Source organism: Carassius carassius, chromosome 39 (genome assembly GCF_963082965.1).
Source record: "Carassius carassius chromosome 39, fCarCar2.1, whole genome shotgun sequence".
In the NCBI taxonomy this organism is placed as follows: Eukaryota; Metazoa; Chordata; class Actinopteri; order Cypriniformes; family Cyprinidae; genus Carassius; species Carassius carassius.
The window spans coordinates 19,900,625-19,916,913 of record NC_081793.1 but is presented as its reverse complement, the minus strand read 5'-3'; the positions used below and the strand labels follow the sequence as shown (position 1 = coordinate 19,916,913).

Here is a 16,289-nt window from a genome sequence, read left to right as displayed (position 1 = left end):
AATATCTCATGGAATTTTCATTTTTGGGTGAATTATGCCTGTAGTTAACGCAAGACGAATTTGAGTCTAGTATGAGTTGACCTGAGGATGAAGTCAGTACGGAAGTAGAGCAGAGTACTCTCATGTTCCCCGCTGAGGAGAGACTGGAACACTTCAGTTCCCGCGACGTGGGCAGGACGGTCGTGTCACTGAGAGGTGAGATATTTACTCCTGAGATATTAACGTTTTTAAAGTGTTTAACATTAAATATAAATGTTAAAACATTTATTTGGTCTGTTGTTATTCCGAAACCTTAAACGCAAAACCCTTCGGTGCAGTGGTGCTGGACATTTAATACTTTACAAAAGTTATTTTTTTCCCCCGTCTTGCGCATTATTACTGTTGTTTCAGCATTAAAATTTAACTGCGTCATTTCAGTTCACGCATTAGAAGATTAATGTAACGACAAATGTTTGATTCACGTTTTCTGCATTAAATCGACCTTGTTGCTTAAATCAAAAACTTCTAGAAAAATATTTAGGCTTGTTGCTTATAAACCTTGAAAAAAAAAAAATGCATGAAAGTAAATAATATGCACATTGTTTCTAAATTATGCTTAATAGTCAGGTCGTTCCCTTTGTTAGTTCATGCTAATGATGCTTCTAGCAGCAAATGCATTAAAACAGTTTCTCATAACATACCAATGATGTATATGACTAGATTAAAATGATGTTTTCTCCATAATGTTTGATGCGTGACAATCTATACAACTGGATTGTCACAAATTGCTTGTAATAAGTGAGCTCAGGGGGAGGCACCTAAATGCTGTGTCCTTTCATCCTCAGCGTCTCTTCTCATTTACTGTCCCTCATGTGGTTATAAAGTGTCTGCTCTAGTGTTGCTCAGGTCATTTGCTCCCTGCATAGGGATCAAGCAGCTGCATACACCTGTGTCTTGTCCATTAACAAGCGTTGCCTTTTAAGCTCTGCAGTGCCAAATAAATATATTTAGCGTTTTTAAAAATAACATGCAACAGTATGAAAGCTCATGAAGCCTGCAGCTCAATGTATTTTTTTTTTTTATGGATTTCAGTGCATTTATATTGACAAAGGTTGTTGACACTGTGGGTTGCTATGCATGAAACTGTAGAATGATTTTTTTTCTTTTTCTTTTTTATAAAGATTTGACTTTATTGTGGCCTAATAAACAAGTCTATTTAGTTATTAGTTGAGGTAGGGGTTTTCTTTCAAACTGGGGTGCTCATGGGCCTTCATGGAGATTGTGGAATGATTAAGAGAAAAAAATATTAAAGTTGATCCAATTTAAATTAATAGAAATTTATAAGAAAATATATATTTTAAAAATCCAAGAAAAAAATATATAACTAGATTTTATGATTGAGATTCCTCACACAAAGATGGTTCTATTTGAGGGTCTGTAGCATCCAAAATATTGAAAATCTCTCAATTAAGGCATCTTGGGTGAGGAGTTGTTCATAGATAAAGTAGGAAATGATTAAATTCAACGCTTAAGCTTAGACCAGTGAGGAATGTATGAATTAGGAGAGCAAAGCCAGAGCTTTTACTGTGCCGCTCTGGCCCTAGATGGCTCTACTTGTTACACAGACTGAGACGGTTGTTAGTCAAGGTTATCATATGGCAGGTTTTTGAGGTGCTCTAAGAGTCCACGTGACTGTCAGTCTCATGAAGTCCCTTAAATTTCACCCGAACAACTGCTTCCTGCTGTGTATTAATTCACAAGCAGGAAATGCACCCTCTCAGGCTGAGATTTTATCAGATTCCCTTTGATTACTGTAGTCCAACTTTCTAAGCCTGTGTGGCTGAATTGTCCAAAACTTCCGCTCTCAGTTTGCTGGATTTGATTCTTTACAGAACAGATTCTATCTTAAAGAATGTCAGGTGGCATTCCTAACGTTTCCTCTCTTGGTGGGTTATCTTTAGAAGTCCAACCATGAGTTAGATGATCAAAGAGTGAGTGCACGGGTCAGAATTGCCTCAATACTCACTCCATTTCCTTCCAAAACTGATAACCACTCTGCCTTAAAACTACTCTTGACACCTGTAACCTGACCAATCGGATACAACAGTGCAGACATAACACACACATTTCACTTGTGCTCTTTAAATGTCTTTCAAACACATTTGAAGAAAAGATTCCACTGAATGCACATTAGCATGAATAGACTTCTACTGTTTATCTGCTTTTATCAACTACAAAGACTACATTCAGGAAGGTTTGTAAACTGGAAGTAGCCATGATGCAAGTTGGTGTCATTAAGTTGCATTATGGATGTGTCTATTATACCTATGATTTTCTATAAAACTTGTACTCAACAGAAGGCTGGAGCTTGATATGATTTTTAAAAATGTTTTTGAAAGAACCCTATTATGCTCACCAAGGCTGCATTATTTGTTTCAAAAAACTTTTCCATTTTATTATATTTTAAAATGTGATTTATGGTAAAGCTTTAGTGTAACACGATCTTTCAGAAATCATTCTGATATGCTGAATTGCTGCTGAAGAAACATTTCTTCATACTACCAATGTTTAAAACAGTTGTGCATTTATTTGAAATAGAAGTTTTTTGTAACTTTAGAAATGTCTTTACTGTCATTTTGATCAATTTAATGCATTCTTGCATCCTTCTTTCAAATTTTTTTTACTGTCCTCAAGCTTTTGAACATGTCATGTGGTTAATGTAGTAATAATAATTCATTGGAAATAAGTAGATAATTCTGATAGTCTGAGCATGAGCCAGTTCTTTTATTTTAAGTGTTGGTTTTGGATGGTTGTTGGTTTGACTTGAATTGCAGAGTAGAACAAGTAGACGTTAACATTGAATCCAGTGACCCATATAGCGATGAACAATTCTTCTGTCTGGTGCCGCCAGTTGGCATTCGTCAACATGTTTAATTTAATAAAGTGTGGCTCTTAAAGGATTTTGTGGCTGCAGGGAGACTTAATCTGAGATGAAGAGTATCATGCAGTTTTCTCCACACATCACTGGGCTCTCCTCCACTTTTCTCAAAACACAGACGGGTAAATGATTAGTCTGATGTGATGACAGTTTGACTGGCTTAGACCTGAGCTTTCCCGCTACCAGGGGGACAGCTACAGGAACAATGTTTGGGGCCCTGTAATGCCTACTCATTAGGCTCAGTGCTCAGGCAGCCTCCCAACAAGATTTTGTCACGAGTCCCTTGAGTTGTAGTTGTTAATCATTGTATTAAGTATAAGGGAGCAGACTTTATAAACCCATGGTACCTGAGTGAGTCCCTCAACCATTAGTTGGTTGAAATATCCCTCAGACTGGCTCTTTCTCATCCCATGTTCCTTGCTTATCCGACCAGTGCCTCTGAGGGTCAGTAAAAATTGCCTCACCAACTTCAAGCCCACCAACACATGAGTGTAATTCCAAGAAATCTTTCTCTCCCAAATTTGTTTTTCCTGATAGTCTTTTCTCTTTTTTAGTATTCTCAAGTTTTTTTTTGGCACACTTGCTCAGTAGTTGGCCTATTCAAAGACTTCCTGCAAAACTCTTTCCTAAGTTTGAATTTATTCTTGTTTTGTTCACATTTCAGGGCTTAAAAATGTCCTCTAGTAGCCGGCTGCATCTCCTTCTCATGTTCCTGTTTGGTCAAGGTAAGAGGAAGTGACTGCGCACTTGCTGTTATCGTATTTCATTTCATCTAAATTTTATTTTGTTTTATAACAAAACCATAAAGTTTCATGGTTCACAACACATAAGGGTGATTTACACAAACAAAGAAGTTTATATCAAAGAATCCATCAAAAATATTAAATGTATCTATGTATTGTTAAAATAAAATATGGTTGTCATCTTAATATATATTTTAATAATATGTTCACTGGCCTAATATAAAAAATATTTGCTTTCAGCAGTGATTCAGAATGATCCAGATCTGTATTCACCTCCACCGTCAGTGGAATTAACCCATTAACATTTTGTGGCCTCATAATTTTGCCCTGACACCCCCAGCTGCTCACCTCCAACCCGTGAGGTCCTACAGGTTTCTTAGGCCAAAGCCTGTTACCATGGCAAGGCTCTGAAAGTGGCTCTCCTCATGATGGCATGAGAGTTAGGAGACAATAGCACATGATTAAAGTATGTGATTCCCAAGCACACTCCAGTCCGCGGGAGCGTTACACAGGACCTTCACTCTCGTCTCTGCCCTGGGCTGTTCACATGGGCCCTGTCTCTCGATCAGTGTTTCTATGCATGAGAGAGCATGTTGCTCTGGACCCTGCTCACTCGAGCAGCAAGCACAGGCCAGGACAGCCGTTGCTGGAATGGAAATCGTCCTGAATTAGTCCCCTCTGAAGGGTGTTTAGTGAGTTTCATGTGGCGCTGTGTCTTATGGCCAGAGGTCAGCACAAGCGTCTAGAAATCATGCTCAAATGACTCATTTGTGTAAGCTGTTGTTGACTTTGACAGTGCCTGAGGGAGTAAACGGTTCCGTAACACCAAAAACATGTCCAGGTCACATTTCACCTGAAAATGTTTTTGGGGACATTCAGATCTTTTGTGTTGTATTGTATTTGCATTATTTTCATGACAATTCAGCACATTTTCATCATTGAAATGAATTATTTTTTATTTATGTATTAATTGTGTGATTCTCTTAATATGCTTTCTAAGCTTTTCAAAGCTATTACGGTTTACTTAAAAAAAGATATTCAAAAAAATCAAGCATAATAACCGTAAATGTGGCAGTACAAGATATATAATTAAGGTGCATAAATACTTTAGTAATGTATCATATATTTTTTTGTAAAAGCATTGAAAATGAGTTTTTTTTTCTTTTTACAATACATTTACAGTACAAGGATTAGGGATTGTGCTTAATTGTTTTAAAATAACCTTAATGATCCTTAAATTAGGTTGCAAGCTTTTTGAGTCTAATTTATTTCTGTGAAAACCCGTTCTTGGCGGCTTTATAAACTTTGAAACTTTTAAAAACTATAAAAAAAAAGAAAAAAAAAAGTATGACATTATATTCATATATTACAAAAGAATCTCTTGAAGATTGTTTGGTAAGTCTACTATCTACTAACTCTACTAATGACAGTATCTCTTTCTTTATAGTTTGGTCCATTTCCTCGGTGCAGGAAATGCAAACGGATCTTGAAACCATTATGAAGATAAACGCTGCTGGAGAAAGTGAGTGCTGACTTTTTTCTTTTCTTTTTTCTCAGAAAATCAGGTGATAAATCCTCAAACATTTACAAAGCAGCTCTGTAGTGTAGTTGAACAGCGTTGAAAATATTTATTGAATAGAAAAATTCATGTCTGTATGAAGAGCCACTAATCTATAGTACTGAGTTTAACCTGTGTTTACAAGTAAAGAGAGGGCTTAGTTTCATGTTGAATATCTGAAGAAATGACTCCACACAGCCACAGAAAACCTGTGAGACTTTGTGTATTTACTTGCCTATAATTTAGGGTGCACAATTGCCTACAGACATTACCTAAATTATGTTATCTAGAAATTACATTTAGCTTTAGATAAAAACAATAGAAGTCTATGTTGTGTCTTCATTTGCATAGCTAAAAGTGTGCAAGTGCTGTTACAGACAGGGCATGCTATCTGTCTAATCGACTTCTATATGACAGCCGGCAGGCTTTAATTGACAGCTACATGCATTATAATTAAGACGGTTGGCTAGCACAAACTTGCTGTAATGTGTTTGTGAGTATATATATATCCCTGCTAGAACATGCCACAGGTGACCTTTGAGCTGCTTAAGTGTGTCAAATACAGGCTAGTGTGTGTGTGTGAACATGTTGTTTTGCACCACCATTGTGTTGCTTCATATGCCGCTGGATTAATCAGTCTGGACTTTCATAGACTAATATTACACATTAGTGAAAATTCAGTATAGAGTAAGCTTTGTGTTTTCTCCTGTGTGTGATCAGGGATGCAGTGCTCCACAGCAATGGATATTCTCTTTGTGATGGATAGCTCTTACAGCGTTGGGAAAGGAGGATTTGAATGGTCCCGTCATTATGTGTTGAAGCTGTGTGAAGCTCTCGATGTCAGCACAGAGAAGGTCAGATTACAAACAATCAGAATAAAGGATTATTTATTTGCTCACCTTCATGTTATCACAATCTCCTCTCTATAGTGATTCTGTAGTGGAAACAGAAAAAAATGACCTATATGAAAGTTTTGTGTGTACTTTTTAAAATAGTGTGTTAATGCAAGTATACTTTTTTTTTAAATGGTTTGTTAACAAAAAAACAACATTCATTATTGCATATGCAATAATCAAATGTGTATTATTATTAATAATTGTGAATAATCACAGTTTGTTGGTGTTTATTTTCATATATAGCTAGGAATATACAGTACACAGTAATCAAATTATTATTATTTTCTTTTTTTTTATATGACAGCCATTGTTTACTACAAAAGATTGGAACAACATGAGGGTAAATAACCTGAAAAATTTGGTGTAGAAACAATTTTCAATAAGAAATTCTTAAAGCAATCACAAGTAACAAATACAATTTTGAAGTATACGTCTGCAATACTGTAGACTTTATTTTTGGAAAGGCAGTTTTTGAACTCCTGGTATCATGATGTCAAATAAAAACTTTGCTTCCTGTTTGTGGTGTTTAAACTGCATTCTCTGTTTTGGGCAGGTGAGAGTTGGTGTTATTCTATTTGGTTCCACGCCCAAACTGGAAATCAGTCTAGATTCCTACAAGAGCAAAGAGGAGCTGAAGAAAAAGATGAAGAAGATCCAGTATAGGTACAGAGATTACTGTTACTGTGTGTCTATCAGGCCTTAGCACTTCCTGTGGAGGATGAGAAATACCTCACTCCATTGGATGTCGTGGAGACTTTGCCAACACAGAGCTGAGGGATTCGTGCTTACATTACACTCTCAACATGAGTGTGAATTACACTCTGAGCACACAGCTGGCCTGAACCTCATCACCCAGTCAAGACATACCGCATCTCCCTCAACAGGCTGTGAAATTACTGTTTCAGATTCCCACTCTATGAAAATCTCACCAATTGTCTGTCTAGCTGAATAAATGTGAGAGAAAATGATGGAGAGAAGCCCAGCTGTGCACATGTCTGCATCTCAGCTGGGACTCAGTCAGTATCTCTGTAGGATATAGGAGATCATGTATTTTGGCACAGGATAAAGGAGTGTTGTCAATATATGACATTGAAAATTGTATCTTTTATTCACTAGTCACTCATGAAACTGTATTGTGTACATGCATGCATTCATACACTTACTGTAGATAAATAAATAGATTCAATTATTATTTTTATTATTGTCATTATTATTCATTTGATATTATGTAGGTCTCATTTTTGTAATTTGAAAAAAGATAAAATAATATAGAATTATTACATTAAGTGATATAATTTGTAATATATATATATATATATATATATATATATATATATATATATATATATATATAGTTTTACTGCCTTTTATGTTGATTTAAAAGACAACAACACAAAAGGTGAGTAATAATAATTACAATTAAAATATTGAAAATCATCTTTGTGTGCATGTATAAATACTATATTTAAAATATCTAAATATTTAACGAAAATCAATGAATTAATAAATTTTATTATGGTTGTAAATACTATAGAAAAAGAGTTTCATGAGTGTTCCGTTTTTTTATTTTAATCTGTATATAATATATTTAGGGAAAAAATGTATTTTGCATTTGTATCTTCTGTCTACTACAGATGCTTTCATTACAAGATAATATTATCAGTTTAAGTGTTTACAACAATTTCTGATCTTCTGTATGAAGGACTTCACATGGTCCGTGTTACAAATTAGCTTGTTTAATTGGTGACCTTGAAATAGTGCAGAATCTTAACTATTATTTCATTTTACATAATTTTGCTTTGATTTACCTTTTCCATAACTCCTAAAATCCTTTATTACTGGCTTTAAATTAGATTTCGAAACCTACATTTTCAGGGTGTTGCTCTAGATTTTTAGACCCCCATTCAGAAAAACACAAGTGAGATAATCATTCTCACATTGTGATTGTTGTTGCATTAACACTGGAAAGAAATCAAGCCGAGTTTAAATCAACCCAAAGATAGAGCTGCAGTCAGTCTGAATCTGAGAGTGCTGTTACTGGTTTAGGTTTCATCATGAGGGGTGCATGAAGGACAGAGTGAAGTGAAGGGAACTAAAGCCTCCTGTGTTATCCTAAGACTTCAGAGAACCCACTGTAGTTAAATTAATAAGAGATCGGAGCAGAAGCAGTCAAAAAACATTCAGACTCTTCTCTTCATTGTACAGTGTTGGCTGTGCTGCTGTAGGTATCTGATTTGCTGTTCTAGTGGAGGTGTGACAAACAATAAAGCTCAGTAATAAAGACTGGAATATCATTTCACAGTGATGTGTGCGGCAGTAGTTTATTTTGATATTCCAGACTCTCCGTTTTGTCTTAAAAATGCGATATGTTTAAGGTACCGTAAGTCTGTTTTTTCTCTCTCTCTCTCAGAGGTGGAAGCACACAGACAGGTCTGGCTCTGAAGTTTGTTTTGAGGAAGGGGTTTTCCGGCGGACGCAATTCCACAGTGCCACGCATCGTCATCCTCTTATCTGACGGAAAGTCCCAGGGGGCAGTGCATCTGGCTGCCTCGGAGCTCAAGGTGTCTGGAGTGACTCTGTTTGCCGTGGGGATCCATTACCCTAGGTAACACATAACATTTACTTTCACGTCAATAATGGAATAAAACCCTCACAGCTCTAATAACCTGCTTCACAAAACCTGTCAAGAACATCACAGGACCACAAAATATTTTCTAGTGAAACGAGAAGTTATATTTTGCTTAAAGTAAAATGAAGGCTATAAGATATTTTTATGTGGCATTTTCATGACATTTTCACACCACATATTCACTACTTTAGTAAAAAAAACTGCCCTAGAGTATCTCATTTCAATTTCTGTAATGTAAAAAATATTGAAATGTAATATATAATTATGTATATTATTTTCAATTTATTAATTGTACTAACTGTAGTCAATTGTAGTCAAAAAGTCTGTTATCTGTTGTACTACTTCGATTTTATGCTGAACAAAGACAACAACAATACACAACAAAACTGTGAATTACTGCAATGAGACTCTAAATTAAAAATCTTGAGTTTAAAAAAAAGTGCCAATTTTTTATGGAAGAAATGTAAAAATAAATTCACCAGAGGGTTTTCTTTATTTGTCTACAATAAAGAAAAATCGTTAACACTTTACAATAAGGTTCATTAGTAAACATGTTAGTAATACATTAACTACATTAATTAATGGAACCTTATTGTAAAGTGTTATCAAAAAATCTAAACAGTCATTGGCATAAAACAATTAAAAGTGGGGGAGAAATCATGTGAAAATTATTAGCACCCCTAGGCAATAATTCTGACCACAACTCTGTGTGTGTGTGTGTGTGTGTGTTGTGAAGTATTTCCTTTTGCACTTGTTAATACACATCGTCAGTAACCATGATGTTATCAGATAGTAATACTGTGGTACTTTAAGTATATACCATGGTACTGAGAGTAATTCTGCAATCTGTACTTTTTTTTGTTAGTGATTGTTCTGAAGCATTTTGCAGGGACAGGTGCTGTCATATTGTAAATGTTTTCAGCTCTATTAGTCAGTGAATTGATTGGCTGACAGCTCTAGACACAGTAGTGGTGCACTGACAGGTGTGTTATTGTATGGATGTGTGTTGTTGCTGTTGGTTAGGCTGCAGATTCCTGTGTTCTCTCTTTACTTTGAGGCTTTATGGCAGCTTCCCAACAGGTGCAGGAGAAAGAGGGAATCTTAGTGGATAGACACCTTAATGGCCGTGTCTAACAGCTGGGAATCAGTCAGTGGTGTGTTTTGGTGAATTACTGTGATGTTTAGATGAATAGATGAGTTCTTGAAGCACCATATGCTCTTGCATCTCAAAATTTATCGGCCACATTTTACCACACCATATGTTCTGTATATAAATCTGGAATTGGCTGTGACCTACACAAGTGTTCAAAAGTTTGCAGTCTTAAGCAGTACACCTGTTTTCAACAATGATAATAAGAAGAAACGTTTGAGCAGTAAATTAGTACATTTACATAATATCTTAAGGATCATGGGATACAGTAATGGCTGCTGAAATTCAGCTTTGTCATCACAGGTTTTAAATGTTAAAAAATGTTTCAAATCTTACCAACCCCAAACTATAGTAGTAAATGTATTTTATGAGTAGTGCTTTTCACAATACATATTAGCTGTCAAATCACGCCTTGTCTTTCTCTCTTAAGATGGGAAGAGCTCCGTAAATTAGCGAGCAGCCCCTCAGACTCTCACATATTCTTCGCGGAGCACTTCAGTGACGCTGTAAACGGGTTATTCACTACCCTCACCACCTCATCCATCTGTACTGCCATTCCTACAGGTAAAAACTCACCTGTGTCTCAATCAGCAGCACCATCTGGGTTTATGAACAGCGAGTCACGTTTCCTGCACTGTGACATCTGCAGGGTGTAAAGTGGAGTCTTACCCGTGTGTTCAGAAAACCCTGGAGATGGTCAAAGAGCTTCAGGGAAACTTCATGTGCTGGAAGGGGTCCAAGGGATACTCCCCGTACACATCCCTCTGCCCTCAATACAGGTAAATGACATGGATGGAGCAAAACACAATGATCTTGAGATGCTTTTGGCCTAATTGAAGTGTAACTATACTATGTTAAAATGACCTTAATGTGGATTGACTCTGTTACACACCCGCATGGATCATAAGTCACAGAGGTGCCTCAGGTCTGAGCTTATTTGTTTATTGTATCACATTGTGTGGTTTTGTTCTTTTGAAGTGTCCCAGGCTCATATTTAAGTTTCATGGCCCGAGGTGAATCTTAAAGGAGAATATTTACAGAAACATATGGTGTGAAACTGGTTTTAATTTTTTTTTTTTTTTTTTTACAAACATTTGACAAAAATAAGTCAATAATAAAAAAAATTATAATAAATTGTTGCTAATTTTTACTATTATTTTTAATTGTGAAGTTTCATGGCCTGAGGTAAAACTAAGTTCATTAACAGAAATTTGTGGACTGAAATTGGTTTTCGCATGATTTTACAGGTATAACAAAGTTTACAGGCAACACCCTGTTGTCTGTCACAGGACTATATGTCCAGGTAAGGGCTAACAATCACATAATCATTAGAATTTTAGGTAATAGTTTAGTATAGAGACCAATTCTCACTATTAACTAATTGCTTATTAGCATACCTATTATTAACATATTAGCTGTTTATTAACACTTATAAAGCATCTATTCTGCATGACCATATTCTATATCCCTAATCCTGCCCAATACCTAAATTTAACAACTACCTTGCTTATTATTAAGAAGTAGCAAATTAGGAGATTATTGAGGCAAAAGTCTTAGTTAATGGTTTGTTAATAGCAAGAATTAGACCTTAAAATAAAGTGTGACCAAATGTGACTAACATTCTCTGTTCAGAACCCTGTGATTCTCAGCCCTGTCAGAACGGGGGGACGTGTTTATCTGAGGGACTGGAGAAATACCACTGCGAGTGTCCCGCGGGGTACAGCAGTGACCCCAATTGTGGTGAGTTCATACTTCTCTTCCCACACTCCTAAGAATCTAATGAGCTGTTCCAGTCTCACGTTCACTGCCAGATGTGTGTGTGTTGTTTTGGTGAGTTTGGTTGGAGTGTGTGTGGGGGTGGGGGTATGGGTATGGGCGGGGTGGTTGGGGTTTCATAAACAGCTCATGGTCTCACATTACAGTGGGGGTCAGCTTTTGGACCGGGTCATGGCTGACTGAAATATACCTCAGACGTCTTATGTCCTACAGATGAAATGGACACTAGTTATGAGCTAATACCACTCTGTTCTCCTCTCCAAATGTCCTCAAAGTCAGAAACCTTGCTAACGTCTTGCCTTGTGCAGTGAATCAATTAATTATATTGCAATAATAGTACCTTAATTAATTAATGGCACTGCAGTCTCCAAAAACAATCGTCCAAAAAATGTTATCATAAAATCTGTGTAAAATATCTGTAGACTTGGTTCTGACCACACAAACATACACAGACATATTTTCAAGGTGGGGGAGGTATTTTCCCAAATGAGATTCAGAGATAGAAGCCATCATCAGTATTCCTGAGTTCCATTGTAACACAGACATAGAATCTTCCGGCCAATCAGAACGTGATGACATGCATAACCTCCTGTCTGTCAGTATGAATGACATCACTGGCAGGGGTTATGACCCCACTTACCTGAGAGTGAAAGATGGCTCTTTCTGTTTGTTTATGCTGTTCTTAAATGCATTTTTGCATGTGTTAAAGGGATAGTTCACCCCCAAAAAACTCAATTCTTTCATTAATTACTTACCCTCATGTCATTCCAAACCTGTAAGACCTCATATGTAATTAAAAATATCTTAATTTTTGTTCTGAAAATAAACAAAGGTCTTAAGGGTTTGGGTGAATTATTCATAAAAGAATTTTCATGTTTGGGTGAACTATCCCTTTAATGTATAAAGGACAATAGAGTCCTATTCCCTTCTCCTTTAACAATGTTGTGTCTCACATGATCTTAACTAAACTCTAAAATAATGCAGAAGTGGAATGTTAAGCACGTTCATTAGATCTTAGAAAGGATTCCAAATGTATGTCAGTCTGAGTGGCTCTTAACCGTATCCTCTTTTTCCAGCTCCTGTTCTAAGTTTCGACTGCTCTGTGGATGTGCTCTTCCTGATCGAGGGCTCCTCTGCACTTACTCTGGAGGGCTTCTTGCACTTCAAGTCCTTCCTGAAGCGTTTCATGCAGGCTGTATTGAGCTCTGACACCCCTGTGAAGATGGGGTTGGCCCAGTATGGAAGCGATGTGAAGATCGAGGCCAAAATTGGGGAGCACAGAGACCCGGCGAAGCTGGTCCAGGCTGTTGAGGGCTTGGAGTATCGGGGTGGGCAGGCCAAGGCCGGAAACGCCCTTCGCTACATCACACGCAACGGCTTCCAGAGCACACCTGTGTTCGCTGACATTCAGGATGACCTGCCGCGAGTGGTAGTGCTGCTCACAGGAACGCCGTCAGTGGACCCTGTGGTGGAGCCAGCGAAGTACGCACGGGACAGAGAGATCTTCATTATCGGTGTAGCACCAGAAGAGATGAGGGCTGAAATAAACAACATCACGGGGAACCCCCAGCGCACCATCAAATACCAGTCACCCGACAGATTGAGTGCAAAGATCCCTGAACTAAGAACCAAAATTTGCAGTGTCGACAACCAGGGTAGATATGTCAACAAATCTTCATTTTAACCACTGGAAAGTCCTCAATAAAGTCAGAAACATAATGCTGCTGAAATAAAAAGAGACAAAAATAACCCCAATACAAAGATATTGACAATACACTTACAGTTTTTTTTGAAGAAGAAAAATCTAGAAAGAATATGATTTTTGAATAATTAATTCATAATCAGTAATCAATGGGACTTACCAAAGTTTATTGGGGGAACACAAAGGTTTTGCGAGAAATGTCAAAAGTATTGAGAGGGAACAATTTTTTTCAGGGGAACATTATTTTTAATAATCTTGAGCAAACATTTTGAGAGGGATGCAAATAATTTTTGTGGGAAAGTATTTTGTGGGAATACAAAACTTTTGTGATTGAATGCAAAGTTTCTCAGGGTAACGCAAAGGTTTTGAGAAGAACCACAAATGTTTTTCAAGTGAATGCAAAGTTTATTGGGGAAACGCAAAGGTTTGGTGAGTGAAAATACATTTAAAAAAATGTATTAATGTTTTTCAAGTGCACATTTAAGTTCTTGGGAGAAAAAAAAGCTAAAGTATTGAAACTTTTTTTTTCTATTATTCTAAAGTAATTTTTTTGTCTTTACTAGGCTGTCTGGGTCAAGCTTTGGACCTTGTTTTTGTATTGGATGCCTCCAGTGGTGTAGGAAAGGACAATTTCGTCCACCTTCAAGACTTTGTTCGGAGCAACTCAGTACAGTTCGACATCAATCGAGATGTGGCTCAGATGGGACTGGTGGTTTATGGGAGGCGTCCCGTCACGGTCTTTGACCTGGATAAGCATGACTCGGGCTCTGCTGTGCTGAAGGCAGTGGGAGATGCTGCTTTTCTTGGTGGGAATGCCTCTACAGGTTCAGCCCTGCTCCATGTTCTCTCCCAAAGCCTGACGGTCGGGAAAGGAGCACGGCCTGGAGTCAACAAGGCCGTGGTGGTACTGACTGATGGGACGGGTGTAGAAGATGCAGCAGTGCCCGCCCAGAAGATCCGGGATAGTGGAGTGTCAGTGTTTGTGATCGGCATTGGGAACATACATCAGGAGGTCCTCTTCCGCATGGCCGGCTCCGAGGATCACATGATCTCTGTACCTTCATATGATGACCTGAAATACTCTGAGGATGTGCTGGTACAGATGGTGTGTTCAGGTAATGGGCTGAATCAACGAGTACAAATATTCCTCTTTGAAAGCATTTTTTCATCTTTGATGTATTTATAGTCAATTTATACTTGCTCTCTTGAACTTGATCCTCTTTTCTACAGACGTGAAAAAACCTGTTAACCTGTGCAGTCCAAACCCCTGTATGAATAATGGCATCTGTGTGCTGCTGAAAGGCAGCTACCGCTGTGATTGCCATGGTTGGAAGGGTCCACACTGCGAAACACGTCAGTACCAGTTACTACTAATTAGCTTTTGGACAATAGTGGGTATAGCTGCCCAAAATATAGGTGTTTTCATTGTAGTTTTTCAAATTTTTTGTTTACTTTTAGCTTATTCGCAGCTCAGTGGAATAATCCTGCAGTGTGACAGATGTTGGCTGCGCCACAGACAAACCGAATTCAAATGCTAAATGATTAAATGTAGGATACTGATTAAGAAACGTATTGTTTGCTGTGTAAATCCTGATTATTTAAACCATCTGATGAACATGATGTAACATAGCTTCAAACATCTGCTTATGTCAGTGCTCATTATGATTTGTCCGTTTTTCTGTGCCCGCCGGATGGGTCATCATTTTGGTGTTTTTAGAATGGACCAGGGGTTGGCAGGGTATGTTTAAGTGTTTTGATTTATGCATTTTTATGAACTTGTTTTTCAGGAAGCAGAGAGAAGCCATCCAGAGGAGATCTTCCTAAACTTGCAGGCCTGAAGCGGCGTCAGAACAACAGTAAAAAAGAGCTGCTGCAGCGCTATAGGGAGCACCGCAGGAGACACGTGTCCAAGACACAGCACAGATAAAGAGAACACACACACATAGACAGAGCCACAGCTCAGCGAAGTCATTATAAATTCACATCGACTTAAGATGCTGATGAACATGCAATCAAGGCAACACTTTAAACGGGATGTGTATCTATCTCATGAATTCTCTACATGCTGTTAGTGACTTAAATTAGGTTTTAATTTTATTTGAGGTCGATCTTAAGGGGTTTGATGCTGTTTGTATTGTTTATTCAGCACTGAAACCCCTTCATGAACATGTATTCTGTCTGAGATTTGGACCTGGTTGTGATCTGTCATATTGAAAACTCCTTGTTACAGAAAGCCTCATGTTAGAGGCTTACTTTTTGACCATATTTATTTTGTATTAACTACTTTTGTATAAAAAAAAATTTCAGATCTTTTAGTCTAAATCAAATACCGTATTTTTCGGACTATAAGTCACACCTGAGTATAAGTCGCATCAGTCCAAAAATACGCCATGATGAGAAAAAAAACATATATAAATCGCACTGCACTATAAGTCGCATTTATTTAGAACCAAGAGAAAACATTACCGTCTCCAGCAGCGAGAGGGCGCTCCTTGTTTTCAGTGTAGACTACAGGAGCACTGAGCAGCATAGAGCGCCCTCTCGTGGCTGTAGACGGTAATGTTTTCTCTTGGTTCATGTCTCTTAGTTCATTTCTCTTGGTTCATGTCAAATTAATTTTGATAAATAAGTCGCACCTGACTATAAGTCACAGGACCAGCCAAACTATGAAAAAAAGTGCGACTTATAGTCCGGAAAATACAGTACTTTATATTATTTTAGTGTTATTTTGGTGCCACCTATTGGAGAAAATGCAGTTTTCTTTCATTTCAAAGCAGGATGTCTGGTTCTCACTTCGCATAAATAAGAATTGTTGTCAGTACAAGCTTTTATTTGAATAAAAAGTGCAAGTTTCAGCTAGCGTACAGTAACAAATCAAAAACATTGAAAGGATAGAAAATATATATTTACATCTTGGT

The 16,289-nt window shown here is 37.4% G+C and overlaps 1 protein-coding gene across 2 annotated transcripts; it reads left to right on the top strand.

Annotated features, from left to right (window-relative positions):
* Positions 1-92: 92 nt before the first annotated feature.
* LOC132121577 (von Willebrand factor A domain-containing protein 2-like) lies at positions 93-16,230 on the top strand. 2 transcript variants are annotated; one of them, XM_059531103.1, is made up of 14 exons: positions 93-195; positions 3,582-3,642; positions 5,108-5,182; positions 5,939-6,072; positions 6,668-6,777; positions 8,525-8,719; positions 10,324-10,457; positions 10,543-10,672; positions 11,141-11,196; positions 11,526-11,633; positions 12,746-13,324; positions 13,935-14,486; positions 14,602-14,724; positions 15,159-16,230. In XM_059531103.1, exons 2-14 carry the CDS (start codon positions 3,591-3,593, stop codon positions 15,296-15,298), a joined length of 2,388 nt encoding a protein of 795 aa, XP_059387086.1. In that variant the 5' UTR covers positions 93-195; positions 3,582-3,590; the 3' UTR covers positions 15,299-16,230. The 2 variants fall into 2 exon arrangements, with proteins under 2 accessions (XP_059387086.1, XP_059387087.1); XM_059531104.1 differs by lacking the exon at positions 93-195 and adding an exon at positions 2,158-2,233.
* Positions 16,231-16,289: the final 59 nt, after the last annotated feature.

Excerpts from the sequence above, each read along its gene's own strand:
- LOC132121577 (XM_059531103.1), top strand. The coding sequence starts at position 3,591 with ATGTCCTCTAGTAGCCGGCTGCATCTCCTTCTCATGTTCCTGTTTGGT. Across the intron at positions 6,778-8,524 it reads ATGAAGAAGATCCAGTATAG|AGGTGGAAGCACACAGACAG; the intron begins GTACAGAGATTA and ends TCTCTCTCTCAG. Across the intron at positions 11,197-11,525 it reads TCACAGGACTATATGTCCAG|AACCCTGTGATTCTCAGCCC; the intron begins GTAAGGGCTAAC and ends TTCTCTGTTCAG.